General features: G+C 37.7%; 1 protein-coding gene across 1 annotated transcript; it reads right to left on the bottom strand.

Annotated features, from left to right (window-relative positions):
- Positions 1-20,893, bottom strand: LOC127621424 (B-cell linker protein-like). The gene is made up of 19 exons (XM_052095003.1): positions 20,681-20,893; positions 13,950-13,981; positions 13,819-13,853; positions 13,568-13,605; positions 12,523-12,610; positions 7,944-8,038; positions 7,683-7,710; positions 6,957-7,049; positions 6,841-6,869; positions 5,519-5,549; positions 5,337-5,412; positions 5,222-5,252; positions 5,094-5,127; positions 4,828-4,936; positions 2,977-3,008; positions 2,843-2,886; positions 2,651-2,734; positions 988-1,146; positions 1-676 (listed from the first exon to the last, which is right to left on the bottom strand). The coding sequence occupies exons 1-19, from the start codon at positions 20,681-20,683 to the stop codon at positions 560-562; spliced, it is 1,158 nt and encodes a 385-aa protein (XP_051950963.1). The 5' UTR covers positions 20,684-20,893; the 3' UTR covers positions 1-559.
- Between the last annotated feature and the right edge of the window lie 4,663 nt (positions 20,894-25,556).

Below are 25,556 nucleotides of genomic sequence, written 5' to 3' on the forward strand. Positions count from 1 at the left end.
TTCTTTTATATAATTGCTTCAATATAATAATGACAGTAATACAACACGAGGCATATTGCATGTATATTTGAACTCTTACTACACACTGTTGTTATGCCCTTATTACATGCTGTCGAAATAATATCACGCTTAATATTTTACTCTCACACAGTGTAAACGATTACCTGTATAAAGTCTATAGCGTTATATTTTGGAAGAGGGGTCCCTTGCAATGGGATCGTCATATTTTGTGGTCCTTGACATCAAAAACTTTAATTAAAACCTGCCTTGGACAATAAAATATTCAAGTATTTAAAAAGCAAAACATTGCTCAGTAAGTCGCATGTAACAGCTGTCTTTCCTTTATTCAAACACACACTAAGACCAAAAGTCATCCAATAAAAATGATGTCATGCAGATTTGACTAAAGCGAATGAAGATAACATGAAACATAATAACACAAGGCAAACTATTCACTTCTGTAGACATTACAAACCTAATCTAATACATAATTTAAACAGTGAATGAGTGTTTTTGAAGCATATATATCGGCTGGAGAGACTGATGTGAGAGATGTATTTTAGGGTCGGACGGGGTGTGAGAGATAGGTGGTGTGTTTGTCTTGACTCTTACGGTCGATCAGTAAAATGGGGTTCTTCATATGGTGTGAGATCATCTCCTGCAAACTGACAAACAGCTAAAAGAGAGACAGAGATCCAGATATTATCCTTATGTTGAGTATTTACATTCATGGTGTCATTTTGCTGTGACATATAACCAAACAGCAATTGCGAGTGGGGTGGGCAATGGGGGCCACGGCCACCCCTAGCTCCGCCCCCTAGCTCCGCCCCCTAGCTCCGCCACTGTACACTAGCATTGTTTTTATCTTCTATTGTTTTTTGCACAGAACAGTGGTGAGGAGGGGAGTGTTTCCAGAACATGGCCAGTGTGTGTTTGTTAATATACTGTAAGTTACACAGAATACATGTTCACAGATCTGATCTTTACCTCTTCTGACTTCTTGCCCTCTTTGCCCAGCGCGTAGTGATGTGAGTCATCCAGGAAGCGTACAGGGATGTTATAAACACTCTGATGGAAGAGCACGACCAGCGTGTACGGCTGACGGCCGCTCTGAGAATTACTGCACCTCACCAGAAATGTGCCGTCCTGAGTGAGGACAGGGTCAACAGACACAAAGATGAAATTATATCACATGTAAAGTTATTACCTGTTCAGATGCGATGTGTTTGGGTTAGTCTACATTATTATTATTATTATTATTTAATAATATACTGTATATTTTCACATATTTAATACAATATATATAAATAATAAATATGTATCATATTCTAAACACACACACATATGTTATAAAGTTATAGTTTGGGTTAGTCTACATTATTATTATTATTATTATTATTATTTAATACTATATTATCAAATATATAATATAAATAATACATAAATTATATATAATATTATACATATGCATACACACTAAGGTTATAAGGTTAGAGCTAGCCTTATTATTTATTGTTATGTAGTATAAATAATACATTTATATAAATTTATATTTTATTATATATTTATATTTTATTCAATATGTTTATATGTAATAAACAATATAAATATAAAAATAACTAATACATATAAATAATGTATATTTTTTTGTAGAATAACAATTCTACAAAAAATTTTATTACTATTAATAAATAATAATATATTATCAGATATTAAAGAAATTAATAATATATTAATAATAAATATTAATTTATAAATACAGACATATGTCATAAGGTGACATTTTGAGTTAGGTTTAGTCTACATTAATTATTATTATTTAATACTGTATTATCAAATATATAATATAAATAATAAATCAATTATATATATATATATATATATATATATATATATATATAATAATACATACATATGCATACACACTAAGGTTATAAGGTTAGAGTTAGCCTAGATTAATTATTAGTATTATTTATTGTTATGTAGAATAAATAATACATTTAAATAAATATATTTTTTATTATAAATTTATATTTTATTATTTATTATTTATATTATATGTAATAAACAATATAAATATAAAAATAATGAACACATATATATTTATATAATAATAATAATTGTATTACTATTAATAATTAATAATATAATAATAATAAATGTTAATTTATAAATACAGACGTGTCATAAGGTGACACTTTGAGTTAGGGTTAGTCTACATTAATTATTATTATTATTATTATTATTATTATTATATCTAAATGAAGAGTTTTGGTTAGGGTAAGTCTGCATTAATTGTTATTATTTTTATTATTATTTAATAAAATGTATAATCAAAAATTTACTATAAGTAATATATACATAAATATATAAATAAAAATATATATATATATATATTATCATTAATATTATTAATAATTATAGTATATTATAAAATAATACAAAAAACTAAAATAATATTTATTATATATAATAATTATATTTATTATATTATTATATATAAACCTAAATTCTATACAAATATATAAATAAATGACCAATAATACATCTAAATAATATATATTGATCTTACATATTTTTTATATGTTATTATTATTATTATTATTATTATTATATACACTCTCTAAGCTTTACAGACAGCTGTGTGTACCTTATTACACCTGAGCACAGTTTCCTCTGCAGTCCTGCGATCACAGATTCCAGCAAACCAATCTCTGTCCTGTAGCCCCGCCTCCTGATCATTATAAACACCATCAGCCAATCAGTTTTAGAGTACAGTGACACAGAACTGCACATCATCTATGACATCATTCAATTGATTCTGTGTGCAGTGGAGTGTTACCTGGACAAAAGCTTGTGTGACTGACTTTACTCCAAAAGAGGGCGCTGGAAGATTAAAGAACATGTTTAAATTAGTGATGCAGTGATGCAGTGATGTAGATATTCTGGTCCATATAGATTACATGATCTTCTCACCTGAACTGTCCACAGATGGAGGCAGTGGAGGACTAAAAAACAACAACGTACTTAACATCATTCAATGTGTTTGTGGTTGATACATGCTGTTAAGTCATGCTGTGACTTAATGTTATACATGTAGAAAAATCTTGTCACTATTACATTTCACCAGACATTCAGTGTTCGTACTCGTGCTATGACCAAACGTCCAGAAACTCAACTTCTTTCGCAATGTTTGAAAAATGTTTCTACCCATGTGAAAGTGAAATTCAGCACTACATTATGTTTGAATAAGAGTCAAAATATGCACCTCAATACCAATAAATCAGTGATACACAGCATCGGCTTTGCAAACAAATCGTTTTTTCCTTGTCCTCTCGCCTCACTAAATGCATTTTGTGCTCACTATTTAGAACACTTGACCTGTTTAATGCCCTACGTGGTTTAAATTAATGCATAGAATTTAAATTCACCAAAAATGAATTTGAATTTGCTGAGTGGCGAAACGAAATAAAACTGAAACAAATAATTATATCAAAAGTGTTTTTAGAAATTTACTTAAAAGTAATTAGTAATGTGATTACTTTTTGATGAAGTAATTGGTAAAGTCAGTAATCTGATTACAGTTTTACAGAAGTAATTTGTAGGGGATTACTGTTTGGAGCATGTGGAGTGGAGGGGGGGTGGGGCCGGGGCGGAATATCGCGCCCCCAGTCCCCAGGCGCGCAAGGGATAAAGGCGTCCGGTGACGCCGGTTCGAGAGAGAGAGAATTACGGGCATGTCCGTCATGTGTGTGTTTATGTTTGTGTTTTTGGTTTGAGTTTAATTAAATAATCATTTATATTGACAAGCCGGTTCTCGCCTCCTCCTTGCCCATCCTTTAACTGTGTTACACTAGTGCCGAAACCCGGGAAGGAGGAGGGATGCCCGTCGCAGAGTCCTCGACACTGCCGTCCACCCAGGGGAGCGCCGCTGCCATCTGCCGGGTGACGGAGTAGCCCGACTGCTCGGATGTGGGGAACGGCCGTCGTCCGTGGGGCAAGTGGGGACTGGATACCCCGACCGCCTGGAGCGAGGGAGCCGCTGCCGGGGGTGGAGGAGTGTCCCCATTTGCTGCCAGAAAAGCGGAGGGTGTTCTGCCCGCTGGGGGTCGAAGGTTTGACTCCGGTTCGCCCGGGGTTGGAGCGGCTGCCGTCCGCCTGAGTGTGGAGGAGTGTTCGAGGACCACGCGGCGGTACATCAGAGAACCGGTGAGTGAGCTTTTTCTCTCTCTCCTCTCTCTCTCTCTGTCGCACCGTGTTGGCCTTTTCCCTCGCCTGTTTTTTTTTTTTTTGTTGTTGTTGTCTTCCCCTCCTGTCTCCTCCCAGGGCGAGGAAGGCGGGGATGACCACACGGGACCCCCCAGGGATAGGGCGGGTGTACGTCATGCCGGTGGCACCCCGGCCTGAGATAACGCCAGGAGGAGTGTGAAGCGGAGGGGGGCGGGGCCGGGTCGGAATATCGCGCGGCCGGTCCCCAATCGGCCTAATGAGGCGTGCGAGGGATAAAGGCGGCCGGTGACGATGGTTCGAGAGAGAGAGAATTACGGGCATGTCCGTCATGTGTGTGTTTATGTTTGTGTGTTTTGGTTTTGAGTTTCATTAAAATTATGATTTATGTTGACAAGCCGGTTCTCGCCTCCTCCTTGCCCATCCTTTAACTGTGTTACAGAGCAATTTACCCAACACTGTGTACGATACACACAGCGACAACAGCTGATTTATTTACATTTGTTGGGATACATTTTATAATCTGATGCACTTATTTATTAGAAGGCCTGAAAAACAGCATTTGTAAATTCGGTGATATTTCCAGAATTTCAAATATACCTGGGTTTGGGTTCTTTGGGCATGATGATGGGTAGAACTGGTTTGTTGGCAGGTACCAGTGGAGGCAACTGGCCAGAGAGTGTTGAGCGTTTGACCTCCGCTGGTAAAACTACAAGACAAGGAACCCCAAAATAGATTTGCACACTTCAGTCACACTTAAAAAGGTCTGAACGTCTTTGCATTAGGTAACAAAATATCAAAGCAAGTGTCATTTATTTCACATGTTTGAAATGATGAAACAATCGATATAATGTTGTCTGAATTACCTTTGTTCAAGCTGTCAGCATTCAAAAACGAACTCTGAGGAAACCCACAAACAAATCAGCCCTTTCCAGCTAAAAACATCTTCATTTGAATCCATAACAATGTGCATCTGTGTGCTAACACTACTTACAGATTTGGCTCGAGGAACAGGTGGCTTCATTCTTCAGGAGTACAAAAATGATTAAATAATAATCTGCATAATCAAGTGTGTGTCTGTAATAAATGCACACATCAAACACACGTACATTGGAGGTGGGGGGTCTCGACCTCTTTTCTCGAGGACTGGCATACGGGCAGGACTTCGAGGGGCAGGAGGGCAATCTGAACACAAAAATACAGCTGTGTTAACATCTGAGTGACAAATGTGATGTTTGTCACCTTTAATTTAGAAGGTCATTTCAAGCTATAATATGTGTGGAGCACAAACCTGCTACAGGTTCCAGATACGTGTCATCCTCCTAACATTAAAAACAAACAAAAACAGTCATATTAAAATCATCGTAAACTGCTCATAAAATTGAAAAATGCTCGTTAAATCGGAAAAAAGTTTATCTTATTATTATTATTATCCATCTTCAACCGCTTATCCGAAGTCGGGTCGCGGGGGCAGCTGCTCCAGCAGGGGGCCCCAAACTTCCCTATCCCGAGCCACATTAACCAGCTCTGACTGGGGGACCCCGAGGCGTTCCCAGGCCAGTGTGGAGATGTAATCACTCCACCTAATCCTGGGTCTTCCCCGAGGCCTCCTCCCGGCTGGACGTGCCTGAAACACGATGCCCAGGGGGCATCCTTACCAGATGCCCAAACCACCTCAACTGACTCCTCCAGAGTGCCACCTACATTTCAGATCTGTATATTGTGATGGAATGTGAAAGAGAAAAAATGTCTAGGTTACTGTTGTAACCTCAGTTCTCTGATGGAGGGAACGAGACTTTGTGTCGAAGAAGCAAGAATTTGAGAAAAGACCAATGAGAAATTGGCAGACAGAATTTGCATGTCCTGCCCCCGGACATATGGGTATAAAGGTAGGAAAATATGCGTCTGTCCATTCAGGTTTTTGCCCTGAGGAGCCGAGAATGAGGTTCGGCCATAACAGTGGCTCGGTTTAGCGTCGTGGCCAGGAGGACACAACGTCTCGTTCCCTCTATCAGGAAACGGAGGTTACAATAGCAACCTAGATGTTCCCCATCTGTCGTTTACTTCGACGTTTTGTTGAATAAGCGACACTAGGGGTCCATATTCAATCACGCCATGTGCTGAACCATGTACGTGCGCTGCTGATGCAGGTGTGGGCAGGCAGTTGCGTGCCAAAGCGACAGGCTGCGTCAGACTGCACGTACCCTTCCCCAACGCCCCATAATATCGTCATAAACCTTTTAGGTTCCCGGAACCCCGAAGGGGGGAACAAGGTGACGTGCCAAGCATGGGAGCAGGCCGCGCCTTTTCTCTCTCTATGTTTCTCGCATAGAGTCTTAGCGGCTCGGGCCATCTTAAAGCTATCACACGCATCAGGGAAGGCATTCTTTTCCAACTCCTATTCATTCAGGGGGAAAAGACACAACGTCGAAGTGAGCGACAGACGGGGAAACTAATTTTCTAGTGTTTGCTGCCATCTAGTGGAATCAAATGAAATGCGGGCGGCACCCCAAAAATGCACCAATGAGTTGAATTTACTAATATTAACAAAATGAACCTTATGGTAAAGTTTTACACTCTTTTATTTTCTCTTTCTTAAACAGTTTTGCTTACCTGCCCTTCATTTGGATCCAAGTAAACATCTAGAAGTAAGGAGAGGACAAAAAAAATAAACTACTAAAATCTAATAATATAAACTGAGAGTTTGATGCATATAGTTTTTAAATGACCTTCATCATGTTGAGGCACCGGCGGTGGTCTCATCGCGGGTTTCTTCGGTGGCGCATTCTTACCAGGTTTATCTTTACGTATGATCTCAGGCGCTAGACACAGAGAGATAGAGATGTTGAGAAAATATCAAGTTAAAGAGGTTCTTTATTGACTAAACTGTACATTCTTTGAATTACATTTAATATGCATGTCAATAATAATAATGATCAAAATAAATTGTATGATATTTCAAGTGCAGCTCAAAATGCTTCACATATCCGAAATGATGCATTATGTAAAATACATAAAAGTTACAAAAAAAAAAAAAAAATCGTAAAAATGTTATATTCACACTAACATACTGTATAAAAAGAAAATCTTTAAATGCATTTTAAATATGTGGATGTTTTGATCCTGTCTAATTTTGATATCCAGAGGGTGTCATATGCCATTTAACGCTTTTAAGATCAATAAAAGTATCCTCTATTTGAAGTGCAGCCAATGCATATGAGCTAAAATAGCCGTAAGGTTGTAAGCATTTTGAACAAGTTGTAGTTTTATCTATTTGTGCTTGGAGTTTCTCAGTGTTTTAAGAGTTCATCAAGAGGTTTCAGTTGAGTCAAATTAAGAGGTGGACTGCAAAACTTGTAAAAGTAAACACAACTCTTAGACTAAGCAGCGCAGGAGGATATGAGAGTGTAAAGTCAGACAGGGGCAGACTGAACACAGATCAGAGAGATACTCACGTTTGCCATCATTGGACAGATCTGGTTTCTAGAAGACAGAAAGACAGAATTTAACTTTCATTCTCTCTGTTTAACGTTGGCACTAGCATTTAAAAAATGTTGATACCAAGGACTCCCAAATAAAAACCATTGCTGTATAAAATATTACTGATTGCAGATTGAATCCTGGTACAAAGCAATGCCTCTTCTGTTAAATCTCATAGTAAAGACTAAAAGACAGATATCATTTAAATGTAAAGATGTATTTGGTAAATGTGTTACCGTGCTTTTGCCTACTGGGGGGATCTTGGCTGGTCGTGGTGGTGGTGCTGCTTGTCTTTTGGGAATAACAGGGTTTGGGTTTCTGTCTGGGTAACCTACACAAGTTTCAGACAAGTAACAGCTATATTACAAATAATGATAATGAGTTAATGTATAACTCATGATTAACTACTCATTAATCATGAGTCATACATTAACTCATTATTATCTGTGCATTAGTTAATCATGAGTCATACATTAACTCAATATTATCTGTGCATTAGTTAATCATGAGTAATACATTAACTCAATATTATCTGTGCATTAGTTAATCATGAGTCATACATTAACTCAATATTATCTGTGCATTAGTTAATCACGAGTCATACATTAACTCAATATTATCTGTGCATTAGTTAATCACGAGTCATACATTAACTCAATATTATCTGTGCATTAGTTAATCATGAGTCATACATTAACTCATTATTATCTGTGCATTAGTTAATCACGAGTCATACATTAACTCAATATTATCTGTGCATTAGTTAATCACGAGTCATACATTAACTCATTATTATCTGTGCATTAGTTAATCATGAGTCATACATTAACTCAATATTATCTGTGCATTAGTTAATCATGAGTCATACATTAATTCATTATTATCTGTGCATTAGTTAATCATGAGTCATACATTAACTCAATATTATCTGTGCATTAGTTAATCATGAGTCATACATTAACTCAATATTATCTGTGCATTATTTAATCATGAGTAATACATTAACTCAATATTATCTGTGCATTAGTTAATCACGAGTCATACATTAACTCATTATTATCTGTGCATTAGTTAATCACGAGTCATACATTAACTCATTATTATCTGTGCATTAGTTAATCATGAGTTATACATTAACTCAATATTATCTGTGCATTAGTTAATCATGAGTCATACATTAACTCATTATTATCTGTGCATTAGTTAATCACGAGTCATACATTAACTCAATATTATCTGTGCATTAGTTAATCACGAGTCATACATTAACTCATTATTATCTGTGCATTAGTTAATCAGGAGTCATACATTAACTCATTATTATCTGTGCATTATTTAATCACGAGTAATACATTAACTCAATATTATCTGTGCATTAGTTAATCATGAGTCATACAGTAACTCAATATTATCTGTGCATTAGTTAATCATGAGTCGTACATTAACTCATTATTATCTGTGCATTAGTTAATCATGAGTTATACATTAACTCATTATTATCTGTGCATTAGTTAATCATGAGTTATACATTAACTCATTATTATCTGTGCATTAGTTAATCACGAGTCATACATTAACTCATTATTATCTGTGCATTAGTTAATCATGAGTTATACATTAACTCATTATTATCTGTGCATTAGTTAATCACGAGTCATACATTAACTCAATATTATCTGTGCATTAGTTAATCATGAGTCATACATTAACTCAATATTATCTGTGCATTAGTTAATCATGAGTTATACATTAACTCATTATTATCTGTGCATTAGTTAATCATGAGTTATACATTAACTCATTATTATCTGTGCATTAGTTAATCATGAGTCATACATTAACTCATTATTATCTGTGCATTAGTTAATCATGAGTCATACATTAACTCAATATTATCTGTGCATTAGTTAATCATGAGTTATACATTAACTCATTATTATCTGTGCATTAGTTAATCATGAGTTATACATTAACTCATTATTATCTGTGCATTAGTTAATCATGAGTCATACATTAACTCATTATTATCTGTGCATTAGTTAATCATGAGTCATACATTAACTCATTATTATCTGTGCTTTAGTTAATCACGAGTCATACATTAACTCATTATTATCTGTGCATTAGTTAATCATGAGTCATACATTAACTCAATATTATCTGTGCATTATTTAATCATGAGTAATACATTAACTCAATATTATCTGTGCATTAGTTAATCACGAGTCATACATTAACTCATTATTATCTGTGCATTAGTTAATCACGAGTCATACATTAACTCATTATTATCTGTGCATTAGTTAATCATGAGTTATACATTAACTCAATATTATCTGTGCATTAGTTAATCATGAGTCATACATTAACTCATTATTATCTGTGCATTAGTTAATCACGAGTCATACATTAACTCAATATTATCTGTGCATTAGTTAATCACGAGTCATACATTAACTCATTATTATCTGTGCATTAGTTAATCATGAGTCATACATTAACTCATTATTATCTGTGCATTATTTAATCATGAGTAATACATTAACTCAATATTATCTGTGCATTAGTTAATCATGAGTCGTACAGTAACTCAATATTATCTGTGCATTAGTTAATCATGAGTCGTACATTAACTCATTATTATCTGTGCATTAGTTAATCATGAGTTATACATTAACTCATTATTATCTGTGCATTAGTTAATCATGAGTTATACATTAACTCATTATTATCTGTGCATTAGTTAATCACGAGTCATACATTAACTCATTATTATCTGTGCATTAGTTAATCATGAGTTATACATTAACTCATTATTATCTGTGCATTAGTTAATCATGAGTCATACATTAACTCATTATTATCTGTGCATTAGTTAATCATGAGTCATACATTAACTCAATATTATCTGTGCATTAGTTAATCATGAGTTATACATTAACTCATTATTATCTGTGCATTAGTTAATCATGAGTTATACATTAACTCATTATTATCTGTGCATTAGTTAATCATGAGTCATACATTAACTCATTATTATCTGTGCATTAGTTAATCATGAGTTATACATTAACTCATTATTATCTGTGCATTAGTTAATCATGAGTCATACATTAACTCATTATTATCTGTGCATTAGTTAATCATGAGTCATACATTAACTCATTATTATCTGTGCATTAGTTAATCATGAGTCATACATTAACTCATTATTATCTGTGCATTAGTTAATCATGAGTCATACATTAACTCATTATTATCTGTGCATTAGTTAATCACGAGTAATACATTAACTCAATATTATCTGTGCTTTAGTTAATCACGAGTCATACATTAACTCAATATTATCTGTGCATTAGTTAATCACGAGTAATACATTAACTCATTATTATCTGTGCATTAGTTAATCATGAGTCATACATTAACTCAATATTATCTGTGCGTTAGTTAATCACGAGTCATACATTAACTCATTATTATCTGTGCATTAGTTAATCATGAGTCATACATTAACTCAATATTATCTGTGCATTAGTTAATCATGAGTCATACATTAACTCATTATTATCTGTGCATTAGTCAATCATGATTTACACATTAACTCATTATTATCTGTGCATTAGTTAATCATGATTTACACATTAACTCAATATTATCTGTGCATTAGTTAATCATGAGTCGTACATTAACTCATTATTATCTGTGCATTAGTTAATCATGAGTCATACATTAACTCATTATTATCTGTGCATTAGTTAATCATGAGTCATACATTAACTCATTATTATCTGTGCATTAGTTAATCATGAGTTATACATTAACTCATTATTATCTGTGCATTATTTAATCATGAGTCATACATTAACTCATTATTATCTGTGCATTAGTCAATCATGATTTACACATTAACTCATTATTATCTGTGCATTAGTTAATCATGAGTCATACATTAACTCATTATTATCTGTGCATTAGTTAATCATGAGTCGTACATTAACTCATTATTATCTGTGCATTAGTTAATCATGAGTTACACATTAACTCATTATTATCTGTGCATTAGTCAATCATGATTTACACATTAACTCATTATTATCTGTGCATTATTTAATCATGAGTCATACATTAACTCATTATTATCTGTGCATTAGTCAATCATGATTTACACATTAACTCATTATTATCTGTGCATTAGTTAATCATGATTTACACATTAACTCATTATTATCTGTGCATTAGTTAATCATGAGTCATACATTAACTCATTATTATCTGTGCATTATTTAATCATGAGTCATACATTAACTCATTATTATCTGTGCATTAGTCAATCATGATTTACACATTAACTCATTATTATCTGTGCATTAGTTAATCACGAGTCATACATTAACTCATTATTATCTGGGCATTAGTTAATCATGAATTAATGCTTATTAATGCACCCGAATTGTAAAGTGTTACCATTAATTTTATTCATTTTCACACAAATCATGAGTAAAACGGCAGATTATCAGTTCATAAACACTTACTTTTCACTCTGTTCCTCACACAATGTCATCTAAACACTTTTAGTTTTGCGCATGACTCATTTTAACATTTGCATCACCAACTACAGTCGACACGTGAACCCGAAGTGTCATAGAAGCACCACAAATTGACGTGGTTATGTTTGGAAGAAAATTTTACTCCCTTTTAATGCCACACAGTGGACATTTCATCACAGAATGGATGCATTGTTACATTTTGTAAAAATGTCACCACAGACACGTAATTGATTGATTGATTGAAAGACAGACAGACAGACATCATTACCCAGGTAAACGTTTTCCTCAACTTGGTGAGGTTGCACCTTAATGGTGGGACGTTCACATGGTGGGGCTTCATATGTATCTTCATCATCCTACAGACACACAGAAAGTACATGAAACCATCAAGATAATTTGGGGATAACAGATCTACACATCGCCAAATGTTGGCTAGGTTTACAGAAGGAGAATGTGACATCACAGCAATCATGAAGAATTAACAGCAGATCCATCAGTGTGATGATGTCATGAAAGTATTTTACGAAGATTAACAGTTATTTACACATCTGAAGGGAAGTGATACATGAAATGCCCTGGTGACACATAACAGGAAGTAAGATTAACAATCCTGTTCCCACACTATTTAACCTGTGTGTGTGTGAGTGTGTGTGTGTGAGAGAGATTGAGTGTGTGTGTTAGTGAGTGTGTGTGTGTGTGTGTGTGTGTGTGTGTGTGTATGTGTTTGTGTGTGAGAGATTGAGTGTGTGTGTGAGTGAGTGAATGTGTGTGTGTTAGTGAGTTAGTGTGTGTATGTGTGTGTGTGTTAGTGAGTTAGTGTGTGAGTGAGTGTGTGTGTGTGTGTCTGAGTGTGTGTGAGTGAGTGTGTGTGTGTGAGTGAGTGTGTGTGAATGAGTGAGTGTGTGTGTGTGTGTGAGTGAGTGTGTGTGAGTGAATGAGTGAGTGTGTGTGTGAGTGAGTTAGTGTGTGTGTGAGTGTGTTTGTGTGTGTGTGAGTGAGTGTGTTTGAGTGAGTGAGTGTGTGTGTGTGAGTGAGTGAGTGAGTGTGAGCGATTGTGAGTGTGAGTGAGTGAGTGTGTTTGTGTGTGTGTGAGTGAGTGTGTTTGAGTGAGTGAGTGTGTGTGTGTGAGTGAGTGAGTGAGTGTGAGCGATTGTGAGTGTGTGTGTGAGTGAGTGATTGTGTGTGTGTGTTTGAGTGAGTGTGTGTGTGTGAGTGAGTGATTGTGAGTGAGTGAGTGAGTGAGTGTGTGTGTGTGTGTGTGTGTGTGTGTGTGTGTGTGTGTGTGTGGAGATGGCTTTGTGCAAAATACTTACAAATTCCTCTTCTGGCCAGCCGTATTCAGAACTGTTATCTAATATGTTTAACACAGTTGGAATCACATCACACAAAACTAGTAATCATAAAGAATATAAAACATGTAAATCAATATAATATTTCACTCTTCCTTATACTGAAAGCATCTGCTACACGGTGCCTTATTAATTTTAGTGAAATATAAACAACTGGAACTAGAAAAAAGCACCAGAGGTCACTCATTAAGTGAATGAGTAAAGTTATACAGCACCTGATCTCCTGGGTGGGGCGGGTGGGGTGCTCTGTCTGTACCAGGAAAGAGAAATTAGTGGTCAATTACACAGCAACGAGAGAAAAAGGAATATTTATATGAGGAGGAAATACAAAAGCTTCAGTACTTACAGTATAGATGGTTTCAGCTTCCCAAAGAAACTCTAGAGATACAGAAACACAATCATGTGATGAGAAAACACACACACACACACAAACACACACATTCTCTCTCTCACACACACACACAAACACACACACACTCTCTCTCTCATACACTCACTCACACACACACACAAACACACACACTCACACTTTATTTTTCCAGAATTGTTCAATACAGTATACAATATGCGTGTGTGTGTTTGTGTGTTTATGCGTGTGTAAGTGTGCATGTGTCTGTGTTTGTGTGTGTGTGTGTTTGTGTATGTTTGTGTGTGTGTGTGTGCGTGTGTGAGTGTGTGTGAGAGTGTGTGCGTGTGTGTGTGAGTATGTTTGTGTGAGAGAGTGTGTGTGTTTGTGTGTGAGTATGTGTGTGTGTGCACGCGCGCGCGTGTGTGTGTTTGTGTGTGTGTATGTGTGTTTGTGTGTGTGTTTTTTTTGTGTGAGTGTATTTGTGTGTGTGTGTATGTGTGTGTTTGTTTGTGTGTGTGTTTTTGTGTGTGAGTGTATTTGTGTGTATGTGTGTGCGTGTGTTTGTGTGTGTGTGTGTGTATGTGTGTGCGTGTGTTTGTTTGTGTGTGTGTGTGTTTGTGAGTGTGTGTTTTTGTGTGTGAGTGTATTTGTGTGTATGTGTGTGCGTGTGTTTGTTTGTGTGTGTGTGTTTGTGTGTGTGTGTGTGTGTGTTTTTGTGTGTGAGTGTATTTGTGTGTGTGTGTGTGTATGTGTGTGTGTGTTTGTTTGTGTGTGTGTGTGTGTGTGTGTGTGTGTGTGTGTGTGTGTGTGTGTGTGTGTGTGTGTGTGTGTGTGTGTGTGTGTAAATGGGCGCATCACTGTTTGGTCGACTCTTCCCTCTTTTTGTGGCAGGAATTGATGTATTTTGTCTCTTTGTTCACCAAGTAAATATTGAGCTTGTGCATCATTCTTTTTGAAGTTGGGACAAATCATTTCAAATTTGGGAAAGAAGTGTTTTGGAATGTCATTGTAATTGGGGCAGGTGGTTAAGAAGTGCAGCTCTGTTTCTCTTTGTCCTTGGTTACAGTACGGGCATAACCTGCCCTCTCTGGGCATCAGCTCTGTCTGTATCTACCCTTCTCTATCATCAGGCTGTGGTCGCTCAGTCTGTACCTCGTCATGTGTTTCCTCAGATTATGGTCTCTGACTGACTGTCGTGTAATCTCTGTTTAGGGCCAAATAACATTGTAGTTTGCTTTGTTTTTGTTTTGTTTCATTACAATAAGTTCTGTACTTTTCTTTTTGTGCGTTAATCAATATATATATATCATTTATATTTGATTTAAAAGAATAAAAATCTGTCTTGACTGGGTACAAAACATCGAATTGATGATTGCTGGCTCATTTAGCCATTGCTTTGATGTGACTTCTGAAACTAAGGTCTGACTCCAAAATGACACCAAGATTCCTCACTTAATGTTTTGCCTTTGGACCCCTGGAGTCAAGGTATGTGTTCACCTTGTTAATTTCATCAATGCACTGGCACAGAGAGTCTATATTGCTGTAGTCATTTGGCGATAGGGCTAGGTAAATCTGGGTGTCATCTGCATAGCCATGGTACACAATTTGGTTCTTTTTCATAATTTGGCCTAGAGCAGATACAGGTTGAACAGGAGTGCAAGAATTGATCCCTTGGATGTCCACTCAGATTCATAGTTGCCAATGTTCACATAGTAACCCCTCCCTTCTTGATAGGACCTGAACCAGCTGAGGACCGTCCCGGAGAGCCCAAACCAGTTCTGCAGTCTGTCCCTGAGAATACTGTGGTCAACAGTGTCAAAGGCTGCTTTGAGATCAAGTGATACCTGCACTGATATTTTGCCTGAATCAGTATTAAGCCAAATATCAGTAAGTATCTTTATGAACTCTGTGCTCTGAGTGGGGAGTGTGTCAAGACAGCAGATTGACGTTTTAAGATGCTGTACTGTTTCTTGCAGGGTTTTGCCATCAGTTCATCAAAATCAGACATAGTGACTAATTTCTGAGGTTTGCAAATCGCCCAGTCCTACCTAATGATATCGCATTACATTACATTGCATATGTCATATTGCATTGCTTGTGTGCACGTTCGAAGCCTTGTTGAACTGACTGTGAGAAAAACTGTGGTACCTTTATTACATAAAAAATGTAATAACATGAAATCATAAAATAAAATATATAAAATACATTTTACAAGTTCAGGTAGTATCCCAGATTTTTGAAAGATCATACATTTAAAAATGTTTTGTAGAGTATTTTTTACAAATAATATTATATATATATATAATATGAAACATTTGATGAAATCTAGATGAAAGACTCGAGATTTGACTCGGACTCCAGGTGAAAGACTCAAGACTTGACTCGGAGTCTAGATGAAAGACTCGAGATTTGACTCGGACTCTAGATGAAAGACTCAAGATTTGACTCGGACTTCAGGTGAAAGACTCAAGACTTGACTCGGACTCTAGATGAAAGACTCTAGATTTGACTCGGACTCTAGATGAAAGACTCAAGATTTGACTCGGACTCCAGGTGAAAGACTCAAGACTTGACTCGGACTCCAGGTGAAAGACTCAAGACTTGACTCGGACTCCAGGTGAAAGACTCGAGATTTGACTCGGACTTCAGGTGAAAGACTCGAGACTTGACTCAGACTCCAGGTGAAAGACTCAAGACTTGACTCGAACTTCAGGTGAAAGACTTAAGACTTGACTCGGACTCCAGGTGAAAGACTCAAGACTTGACTCGGACTTCAGGTGAAAGACTCAAGACTTGACTCAGACTCCAGGTGAAAGACTCAAGACTTGACTCGAACTTCAGGTGAAAGACTCGAGACTTGACTCAGACTCCAGGTGAAAGACTCAAGACTTGACTCGAACTTCAGGTGAAAGACTCGAGACTTGACTCAGACTCCAGGTGAAAGACTCAAGACTTGACTCGAACTTCAGGTGAAAGACTCAAGACCTGACTCGGACTCCAGGTGAAAGACTCAAGATTTGACTCGGACTCTAGATGAAAGACTCAAGATTTGACTCGGACTCCAGGTGAAAGACTCAAGATTTGACTCGGACTCCAGGTGAAAGACTCAAGACTTGACTCGGACTCCAGGTGAAAGACTCAAGATTTGACTCGGACTCTAGATGAAAGACTCAAGATTTGACTCGGACTCCAGGTGAAAGACTCAAGATTTGACTCGGACTCTAGGTGAAAGACTCAAGACTTGACTCGGACTCCAGGTGAAAGACTCACTCAAGACTTGACTCGGACTCCAGGTGAAAGACTCGAGATTTGACTCGGACTTCAGGTGAAAGACTCGAGACTTGACTCGGACTTCAGGTGAAAGACTCTAGACTTGACTCGAACTCCATGTGAAAGACTCGAGACTTGACTCGGACTCCAGGTGAAAGACTTGAGACTTGACTCCAGATAAAAGACTCATGAACATCTTTGTGTCTGACCTCAGTGCAACATGAGGACGAGCTGATCACTATTCTAATATCATTGATCTTCTTCATGAAAAATTATGCAAACTCATTGCATTTGTTGTCAGAGATCATTTCATTGGGAACCAGTTTTAGGGGGTTAGTTTGTCTCTCTAGTCACAAAAAGAGTGTGGGTGTGGTTTATATTGCTGTCTATAATGTTTGAGATTAAATCAACCAATCAATCAATCAATCAATCAATCAATCAAAGTTTATTTCTATAGCACACTTAAAAACAACAAATGTTGACCAAAGTGCTGTACAAAACTGACCAACATGTACAAAATAGTATAAATACAATAAAATAACACCATAAGATGATACTGCACAATATGTTACAATGACTCATAAGCAAGGGAGAACAGGTGGGTCTTTAGATTAGACTTAAAAAGATCTAAGGTTGGACAAGACCTAATTAATAGTGTCAAAGCATTCCACAAGCGAGGGCCCATGACAGAAAAAGAACAATCGCCCATAGTTTAAAGACAAGTCCTGGGAACACACAGCAGTACACTCTGAGACGATCTTAAATATATAACATAAAGTGGCGCCAGCCCATGGAGGCCCTTATATACCAACAATAAAACCTTAACCTGAATCCTGTATGAGACAGGTAACCAGTTCATAGAAGCCAGGACCGGACCAGTCATATTTCCTAGTTCCAGTCTGGAGCCTTGCTGCTGCATTTTGCAAAGTCTGAAGACGAGCTAGTGATGCTTGAGATACACCTAAATACAGTGCATTACAATAATCAAGTCTAGAAGAGATAAAAGCATGGATTACAATCTCCAGATCTTTTAAAGACAGAAAAGGACAAAAAAAAAAAAAAAGTCAAATCACCTTTATTTGCCACAGCCTTTATTTATTTATCAAATTTTAAATGAGTCAAAAATGCCACCAAGGCTGCATGCCTCTGCGCAAAAGACCATGTTAATCCTCAAGCCCACTGAAATAGGAGGAGTACATTGACAACCAAGTCTAACAAGGACAACATTGATCGACTTACCCTTGAACAGGGAGTTAAAGATTATGCAAATATATAGAGTCCCGGAAAAAGTAAACTTGGAGAGGAGGGATGGAACGTTTGACTACATCTGATTCTATGACTCTCTGGAATACTTGATTGTGCTGCATTATGTTTCCAAATATTTCAATATTATACTGTGTAATTATCTGTTGTCCCAGACAAGTGCTTTCCTACATCACTGCTATTCTAGTTTCATCTCTCTCATATTAATCCATATAATCCAATATACTCAAATCAGTGTTTTGTGTACGTACATTTAATAAGTGTAATAAGTACTGCAGAACAATCCGCTGGTCATTATTGTAAAATAAACTCTTTCAGGTTGATAAAAGACCCAGCTAGTCTTGTATGGTGTTATTTAGAGTTTTTTTTTACGATGACGACCGGCTGACTGTACATTACCCTCCATCCATCCATCCATCCATCCATCCATCCATCCATCCATCCATCTTCAACCGCTTATCCGAAGTCGGGTCGCGGGGGCAGCTGCTCCAGCAGGGGGCCCCAAACTTCCCTATCCCGAGCCACATTAACCAGCTCTGACTGGGGGACCCCGAGGCGTCCCTGGCCAGTGTGGAGATGTAATCTCTCCACCTAATCCTGGGTCTTCCCCAAGGCCTCCTCCCAGCTGGACGTGCCTGAAACACTTCCCTAGGGAGGCGGCCAGGGGGCATCCTTACCAGATGCCCAAACCACCTCAACTGACTCCTTTCGCTCCTCGCGGATGAATGAGCTCCTCACCCTATCTCTAAGGGAGAAGCCCGCCACCCTTCTGAGGAAACCCATTTCGGCCGCTTGTACTCGCGACCTAGTTCTTTCGGTCATGACCCAGCCTTCATGACCATAGGTGAGGGTAGGAACAAAAATTGACCGGTGGATCGAGAGCTTTGCCTTCCAGCTCTCTTTTCGTGACAATGGTGCGATAGAGCGAGTGCAATACCGCCCCCGCTGCCCCGATTCTCCGGCCAACCTCCCGCTCCATTGTCCCCTCACTCGTGAACAAGACCCCGAGGTACTTGAACTCCTTCACTTGGGGCAAAACCTCCTTCCCTACCTGGAGTACGCACTCCATCGGTTTCCTGCTGAGAACCATGGCCTCAGATTTAGAGATTTACATTACCCCTAACACATTTAATTAGACTTTGTTCAAAACAACAGGACCATGACAGCTTATCTTGGTTAGACACACATAGTGGCCTTTTTCAAACAGTTGAATGTGTCTTTGACATCAATGAAGTCATTTATAAACACATCTGCTCTGTTCTGTGACCACGCACATGCAAAGCCTTTAAATATCACACGACTCACAGAAAAAGCTCCAGGCAATTCTGTTTAATTATGAAAAGCTATGTTGTGTTTTGGGGTTATTGTGTGATGTAAGGGCATTAATATCTATACTTTTTGGAGATTAAAAGTGAACTGTGTCATTTCTGTGCCACTAGTGCCTTTAAACAGAACTGTGAAAATAATGCCGCTCAAACAGGTTTCCGAAACACTCGCCCCGTCGCTCATGGGTCGGCAAAAAGATAGTCCTGTTTCAAACTCATGTTATTGGTTGAGTAAATGTGAGAGCAATATTTTGAGTCACACTTTACACTTTTGGGGGAAATTAACCTACGATTTAGTTGACTGTGCATAGTCATCTGGGATATGAGGAAGTATTTTATTATTTAAAAAATGGCACACTTGACCTTTAAGTGTCGTTTTGAGAACAAAACAAAACAAAAGAAGCAAACTTGTTTTGACTGAACCGAACATAATTGTGTCATAACTCGAATGGCTAGATAAAGGGAAGCTTCCGGCGTTTATCAGATTGAAGCTTCTGTTGCAAAAGACAGAACAATGCAACTATTTATTCTATGCTAATGGAGAGTTCAAAGTAAATCAACAAGCTTTTGACGTACATTCTCAACTACTCTGACAGATATAAACATGCATATTTGACAATTAAATCTCACGTAACTTCCAGATTAGCCAGGTTATATCTTGTTACGGGATAAATATGTTGCCTCCCAAAATAATCCGACATCCTAAACCATCTCAAAGCACATATTTATATAGTACTTGAGTTTCCATGTCATGTCAATAACACTCCACATGCCTGACAACAATCTTTGTTTGGATTCCTTAATGTTTAACATATTTAACAGACTCTACTGTAAATAGACTTAAATGCATTAAATAATACAGTACATTACCATGATGCATGTGGTGTTTAGTTCATCAGGAAGCTCGCTCTGCTGTGAGGTTTGGATGCAAATCTCCTAGAACTTTGTATGCGAGGCTGGTAAGTAGCGTGCTGAGGGTGTTTGTGCATGTGTGTATTTGCATAGCAGACTGATGATTTGGCAGGAGCCGATTATCCCTGTTAATAAGAGAGAAACCTTGTACCCGCTCGTTTGCGCTTATTCATTCTGTCTGTTGTCCCTCTCGTACAGTATGATGATATTTAGAGTCAGTGAAGCATCTGACCACAGAAAGAAGAAGTGTTATCAAACGTTTCAGAGGAACAGCGTTTGAATACATGAGAATACTCATCACAGCAAAACACATTATCACATACCTTAACATGTACCATCACTTTACAGATATACAGTGCGTTCAGAAAGTATTCAGACCCTTTCGTTTTTCCACATCAATGTACACTCCATACCCCATAATGACAAAGAAAAAAAACAGATTTTTTATAACTTTGGCCTAAGTATTCAGAGCCTTACCTCAGTCCTTAGTTGAAGCACCTTTGGCAGCGATTACAGCCTTTTTGGGTATGATGCGACCAGCTTTGCATACCTGGATTTGGGGATTTTCTGCCATTCTTCTCTGCAGATCCTCTTGAGCGCTGTCTGGATGGATGGGGACTGTCGTGTCGGTGGACGGCCATTTTCAGGTCTCTCCAGAGGTTTTCGATTGGGTTCAAGTCTGGGCTCTGGCTGAGCCACTCAAGGACATTCACAGAGTTGTCCCTAAGCAACTCTTGCGTTGTCTTGGCTGTGTGCATCGGGTCATTGTCCGGTTGGAAGGTGAACCTTCGGGCCAGTCTGTGGTCCTGAGCGCTCTGGACCAGGTTTACATTAAGGATATCTCTGTATTTTGCTGCGTCCATTTTTCCTTCAACCCTGACCAGTCCCCAAGTCCTTGTCGCTGAAAAACACCCCAACAGCATGATGCTACCACCACCATGCTTCACGGTAGGGATGGTATTGCGCAGGTGATGAGTGGTGCCTGGTTTCCTCCAGACATGACGCTTGGAATTGAGGCCAAACTGTTCAATCTTAGTTTCATCAGACCAGAGAATTTTGTTTCTCACATTCTGAGAGTCCTTTAGGTGCTTTTTTATGTGTCTTGCACTGAGGAGAGGCTTGCGTCTGGCCACACTGTGTACCATAGCGATGGAAACGACACCCAGATTTACCTAACCCTATCGCCAAATGACTACAGCCTCATAGACTCTCTGTGCCAGTGCATTGATGAAATTAACATTTGGATGTGCCGAAACTTCCTTCAGTTAAACAACAACAAGATGGAGGTCATTGTATTTGGCAACAAAGGTGAAATTCCTAAGGTGAAAACATACCTTGACTCCAGGGGTCCAAAGACATAAAATGAAGTAAGGAATCTTGGTGTCATTTTGGAGTCAATGCAATGGCTAAATGAGCCAACTATCATCAATTCGATTTTTTGTACCCAGTCAAGACTTAGAGAAACGTGTTCATCACCAGTAGGGTGGACTATTGCAATGGACTCCTCACGACCTTCCCAAAAAAGACCATTAGACACCTGCTGCTCATACAGAATGCCACTGTCAGTATTCTCACCAGAACTATAAGATCTGAGCATATTATTCCAGTCCTCATGTCTTTGCACTGGCTTCCAGTTACATTATAAACTATTATATTATAAACAGTACTATTACTCGTTTATAAATCACTCAGTGGTCTGGGACCTAAATACATTTCAGATATTCTTGTTAAATATAAACCTAACAGACCTCTCAGATCATTAGGATCAAGTCAGTTAGACATACAGAGGGTTCACTCAAAACAAGGTGAGACAGCATTTAGCTATTATGCCACCCGCAGCTGGCACCAGCTTCCAGAAGAGGTCAGTGTGCCCCAACAGTAGCCACATTTAACTCCAGACTGAAAACACATCTGTTGAACCGTGTTAACTGTTTAAATCGACTTTTGAATAATTTAGTATTCCTTTTTCTTTTTTAATCATTTTAATAATTTCACATTTAAAAACAAATTTGTTTTATTGCTTTTTAGAATAGGTCCATACAATGCATGTGAATGGTGGCCAGAAATCCGGAGGTCCAAAAAGCAGATAAAAACAACACAAAAGTAATCCATACCTTCAGAAATGATTTGATAGGTACAATGCAAGTGAATGGTGATCAGACATTTGTAGCTATAAAAATAACATAAAAGTAATCTATATGACTCCAGTGGTTTAATTTACCCTACATTTCCACTTTCACTTTCAGATGTGAAAGTGAAAGGGTAAAAAAGCACATATTTGGATCTGTTTCTCACCCATATCTATCTTATAGCTTCAAAGTTCTGGTCACCATTCACTTGCATTGTATGGACCTAAAGAGCTGAAATATTCTTCTAAAAATCTTAATTTGTGTTCTGTAAAAGAAAAAAGTCAAACACATCTGGGATAGCATGTGGGTGAGTAAATAATGAGATAATTGTCACTTTTGGCTGAACAATCACTTTCAAAAATGAGAAAGAAATGAAAGTGAAATTGGAGATTTATAGTAAAAAAAGGATTTCAATATTGATATGCTTCTCATCCACACCTATCATATCACTTCAGAAGACATGGATTAAACCATTAGAGTTGAACGGATTACTTTTATGTTGCCTTTATGTGCTTTTTGGAGCTTCACATTTTTTAACCCTGTTGACTTGCATTGTATGGACCTACATAGGCGTGACGCTGTACCATTACGCTTTGAAGTGAACAGGTTTTGTGTTGAATAAAAAGACATTCCTTTGCGGGAATCACAGTTTCCCGCTTCCTCATTCCCTGAACCTCAAGATCTTGTTACAGAGAATTATAACAAATGATTTTATCATCAATTCACTTTGAAAATAGTCACTTTGAGTGATTCTGGAGGGTACCATTGGGTGATTCTTTTCCAAAGAACGATTACATCCAACATGGTCTCATGACAACTCCTAATAATTTGCACAAAATAAATCACAAGATATCAGATGACTTGCCTCATAGGATAAAGGTACGTTTATTATTCCCATAGAGACCAAACAATCAACAAACAAAATTTAAAGTCAGTATAATACAGACATATAATTTTAGCTAGCCTCCTGTTTCAAACACTTTATTTTAATAAGGGAAATGTCTGCCAACAAATGTGGTTCTTAATCCATATTTATGTCATACAAATGACTGGTGTACAGTATGCCAGTAATCTGTAATACACTTCCCTCTTCTCTTGCCAAACCTCTTGGCACACAAATGTTATTTTCCTATTAACATGGTTTGGTTTAGGTTCAAATTTACTAACATCATCATTTTTTTTCTAAAAAAAGTCATATATTTTTGTATGAGCCAACTTATTTAATTCTATTACAATTTCACCATCTCGGGTGGTTGAAAACACCTATAGATCTGCATTTTAGAAACTTGTCTTGCCGTAATGACTCGCTGCACTATAAATAATCTTTACAAACAAAAATCCTCTAACAACTAATTAAACTTCCTTTTCTTTCAATTAATAGCTCAGTATAGCACGAATATTCCTTTGCTGACCAAAATGACAACACTAAATACTACCACATTACCTACCACAACAATTACATCACCTACAATAACTACTACGACTCCTACCACAAGGACTAAGTCACCTACCACGTCATCCACCACCCAGAGAGGCCACATTGATGGGGCTTGGGCCCTGTGGCCGTGTTGAGTCGAGAGACATCGAAGTACTTACCTGACTCCTGATACTCACCAGCGGATCGGTCGAGGAGTGGGAGGAAGTGTTTCGCCCCCACGATCCGTCGAAACCGTCCGTGGTTGAGCGTGTTTATGCCACAGCTTGGTGCGCAGGGTCAGGGAAACCGCCGCCGGGACGCTGAACCTGCCAAAAAGGAATGGTGGACGGTGATCGTAATAATGGCCGTACACACCAGTTATGTGACCCAGGGAATAAGGAAACCGCTCTTTTGTTAAACTTTTGGGTACAGCAGCTACTTGAGCATGAAATTAAATGAAAAAGGATCAAAAGTTTCTCCTACCAGCCCGAACGGACCACAAAACGGTGCCGCAATATGCAGAAAAAGACAGCAAAAAGTGCCCCACCTCCAACAACTTTTTGGGTCAGTTATTATGTAAAATCCCGGGCCGATTTCTCTTCCCAGTCCAGCCCTGTGTGTAAGTGTAATGCAACTGAAAAAGATATTAAGCAAAGCAGGATAGGGGGCATCTTCACATATATAGACCCAGATAGCAAAATAACTTTGGGGACGAATTTGGGAACATGTCTGCAGTGAGTTTGGCCAACATACCACATAGAATTACGGTCCAAGATTGGCCCAAATGTCACTAGCTGAAATTAGACCGGACACACGACAGTAAGTGACCAAAACTCACCACGATTTTGTTGTGTTCCCCGTATCCCCAGAAAGCAGATTATTGGACCACAGCTCACAATGCATTGGGCTGTTACTCTTTGTTTTCAGGGTTATAAATATAAATGTATTATACTTATGGAATCTGGATAGATTATGTCAAAAAGTTTCCAATATCTGCAGTTAATTCTGAAGTACTGGTACTGGTCAGCAGTATGAAATCCATCTATTTCATCAAGAAATGTAATCATAAATAAGGAAATAATAGATACAACAACAGGATGGTTTACAAGAACAGAATTGTTCTTCAGACTATAGACGATGTTTTTTTTTATTTCAAGGAAGTATAAACAATCCAGAATTTCAGGATAAACTGGCACAGTTATGCACACTCTCTGCAGAGAGTGACTGCTTCGTTAATCTGTATTACGTTTATCACAATGTCATCATTTGACATGGGGTGAACCAACAC

This window comes from Xyrauchen texanus, chromosome 27 (genome assembly GCF_025860055.1).
Source record: "Xyrauchen texanus isolate HMW12.3.18 chromosome 27, RBS_HiC_50CHRs, whole genome shotgun sequence".
NCBI lineage: Eukaryota > Metazoa > Chordata > Actinopteri > Cypriniformes > Catostomidae > Xyrauchen > Xyrauchen texanus.

Coding starts and splice junctions, on each gene's coding strand:
- LOC127621424 (XM_052095003.1), bottom strand. Junction 13,606..13,818: donor CGCCCCACCCAGGAGATCAG/GTGCTGTATAAC, acceptor TAAACATATTAG/ATAACAGTTCTGAATACGGC. Junction 677..987: donor AGGGCAAGAAGTCAGAAGAG/GTAAAGATCAGA, acceptor TCTCTCTTTTAG/CTGTTTGTCAGTTTGCAGGA.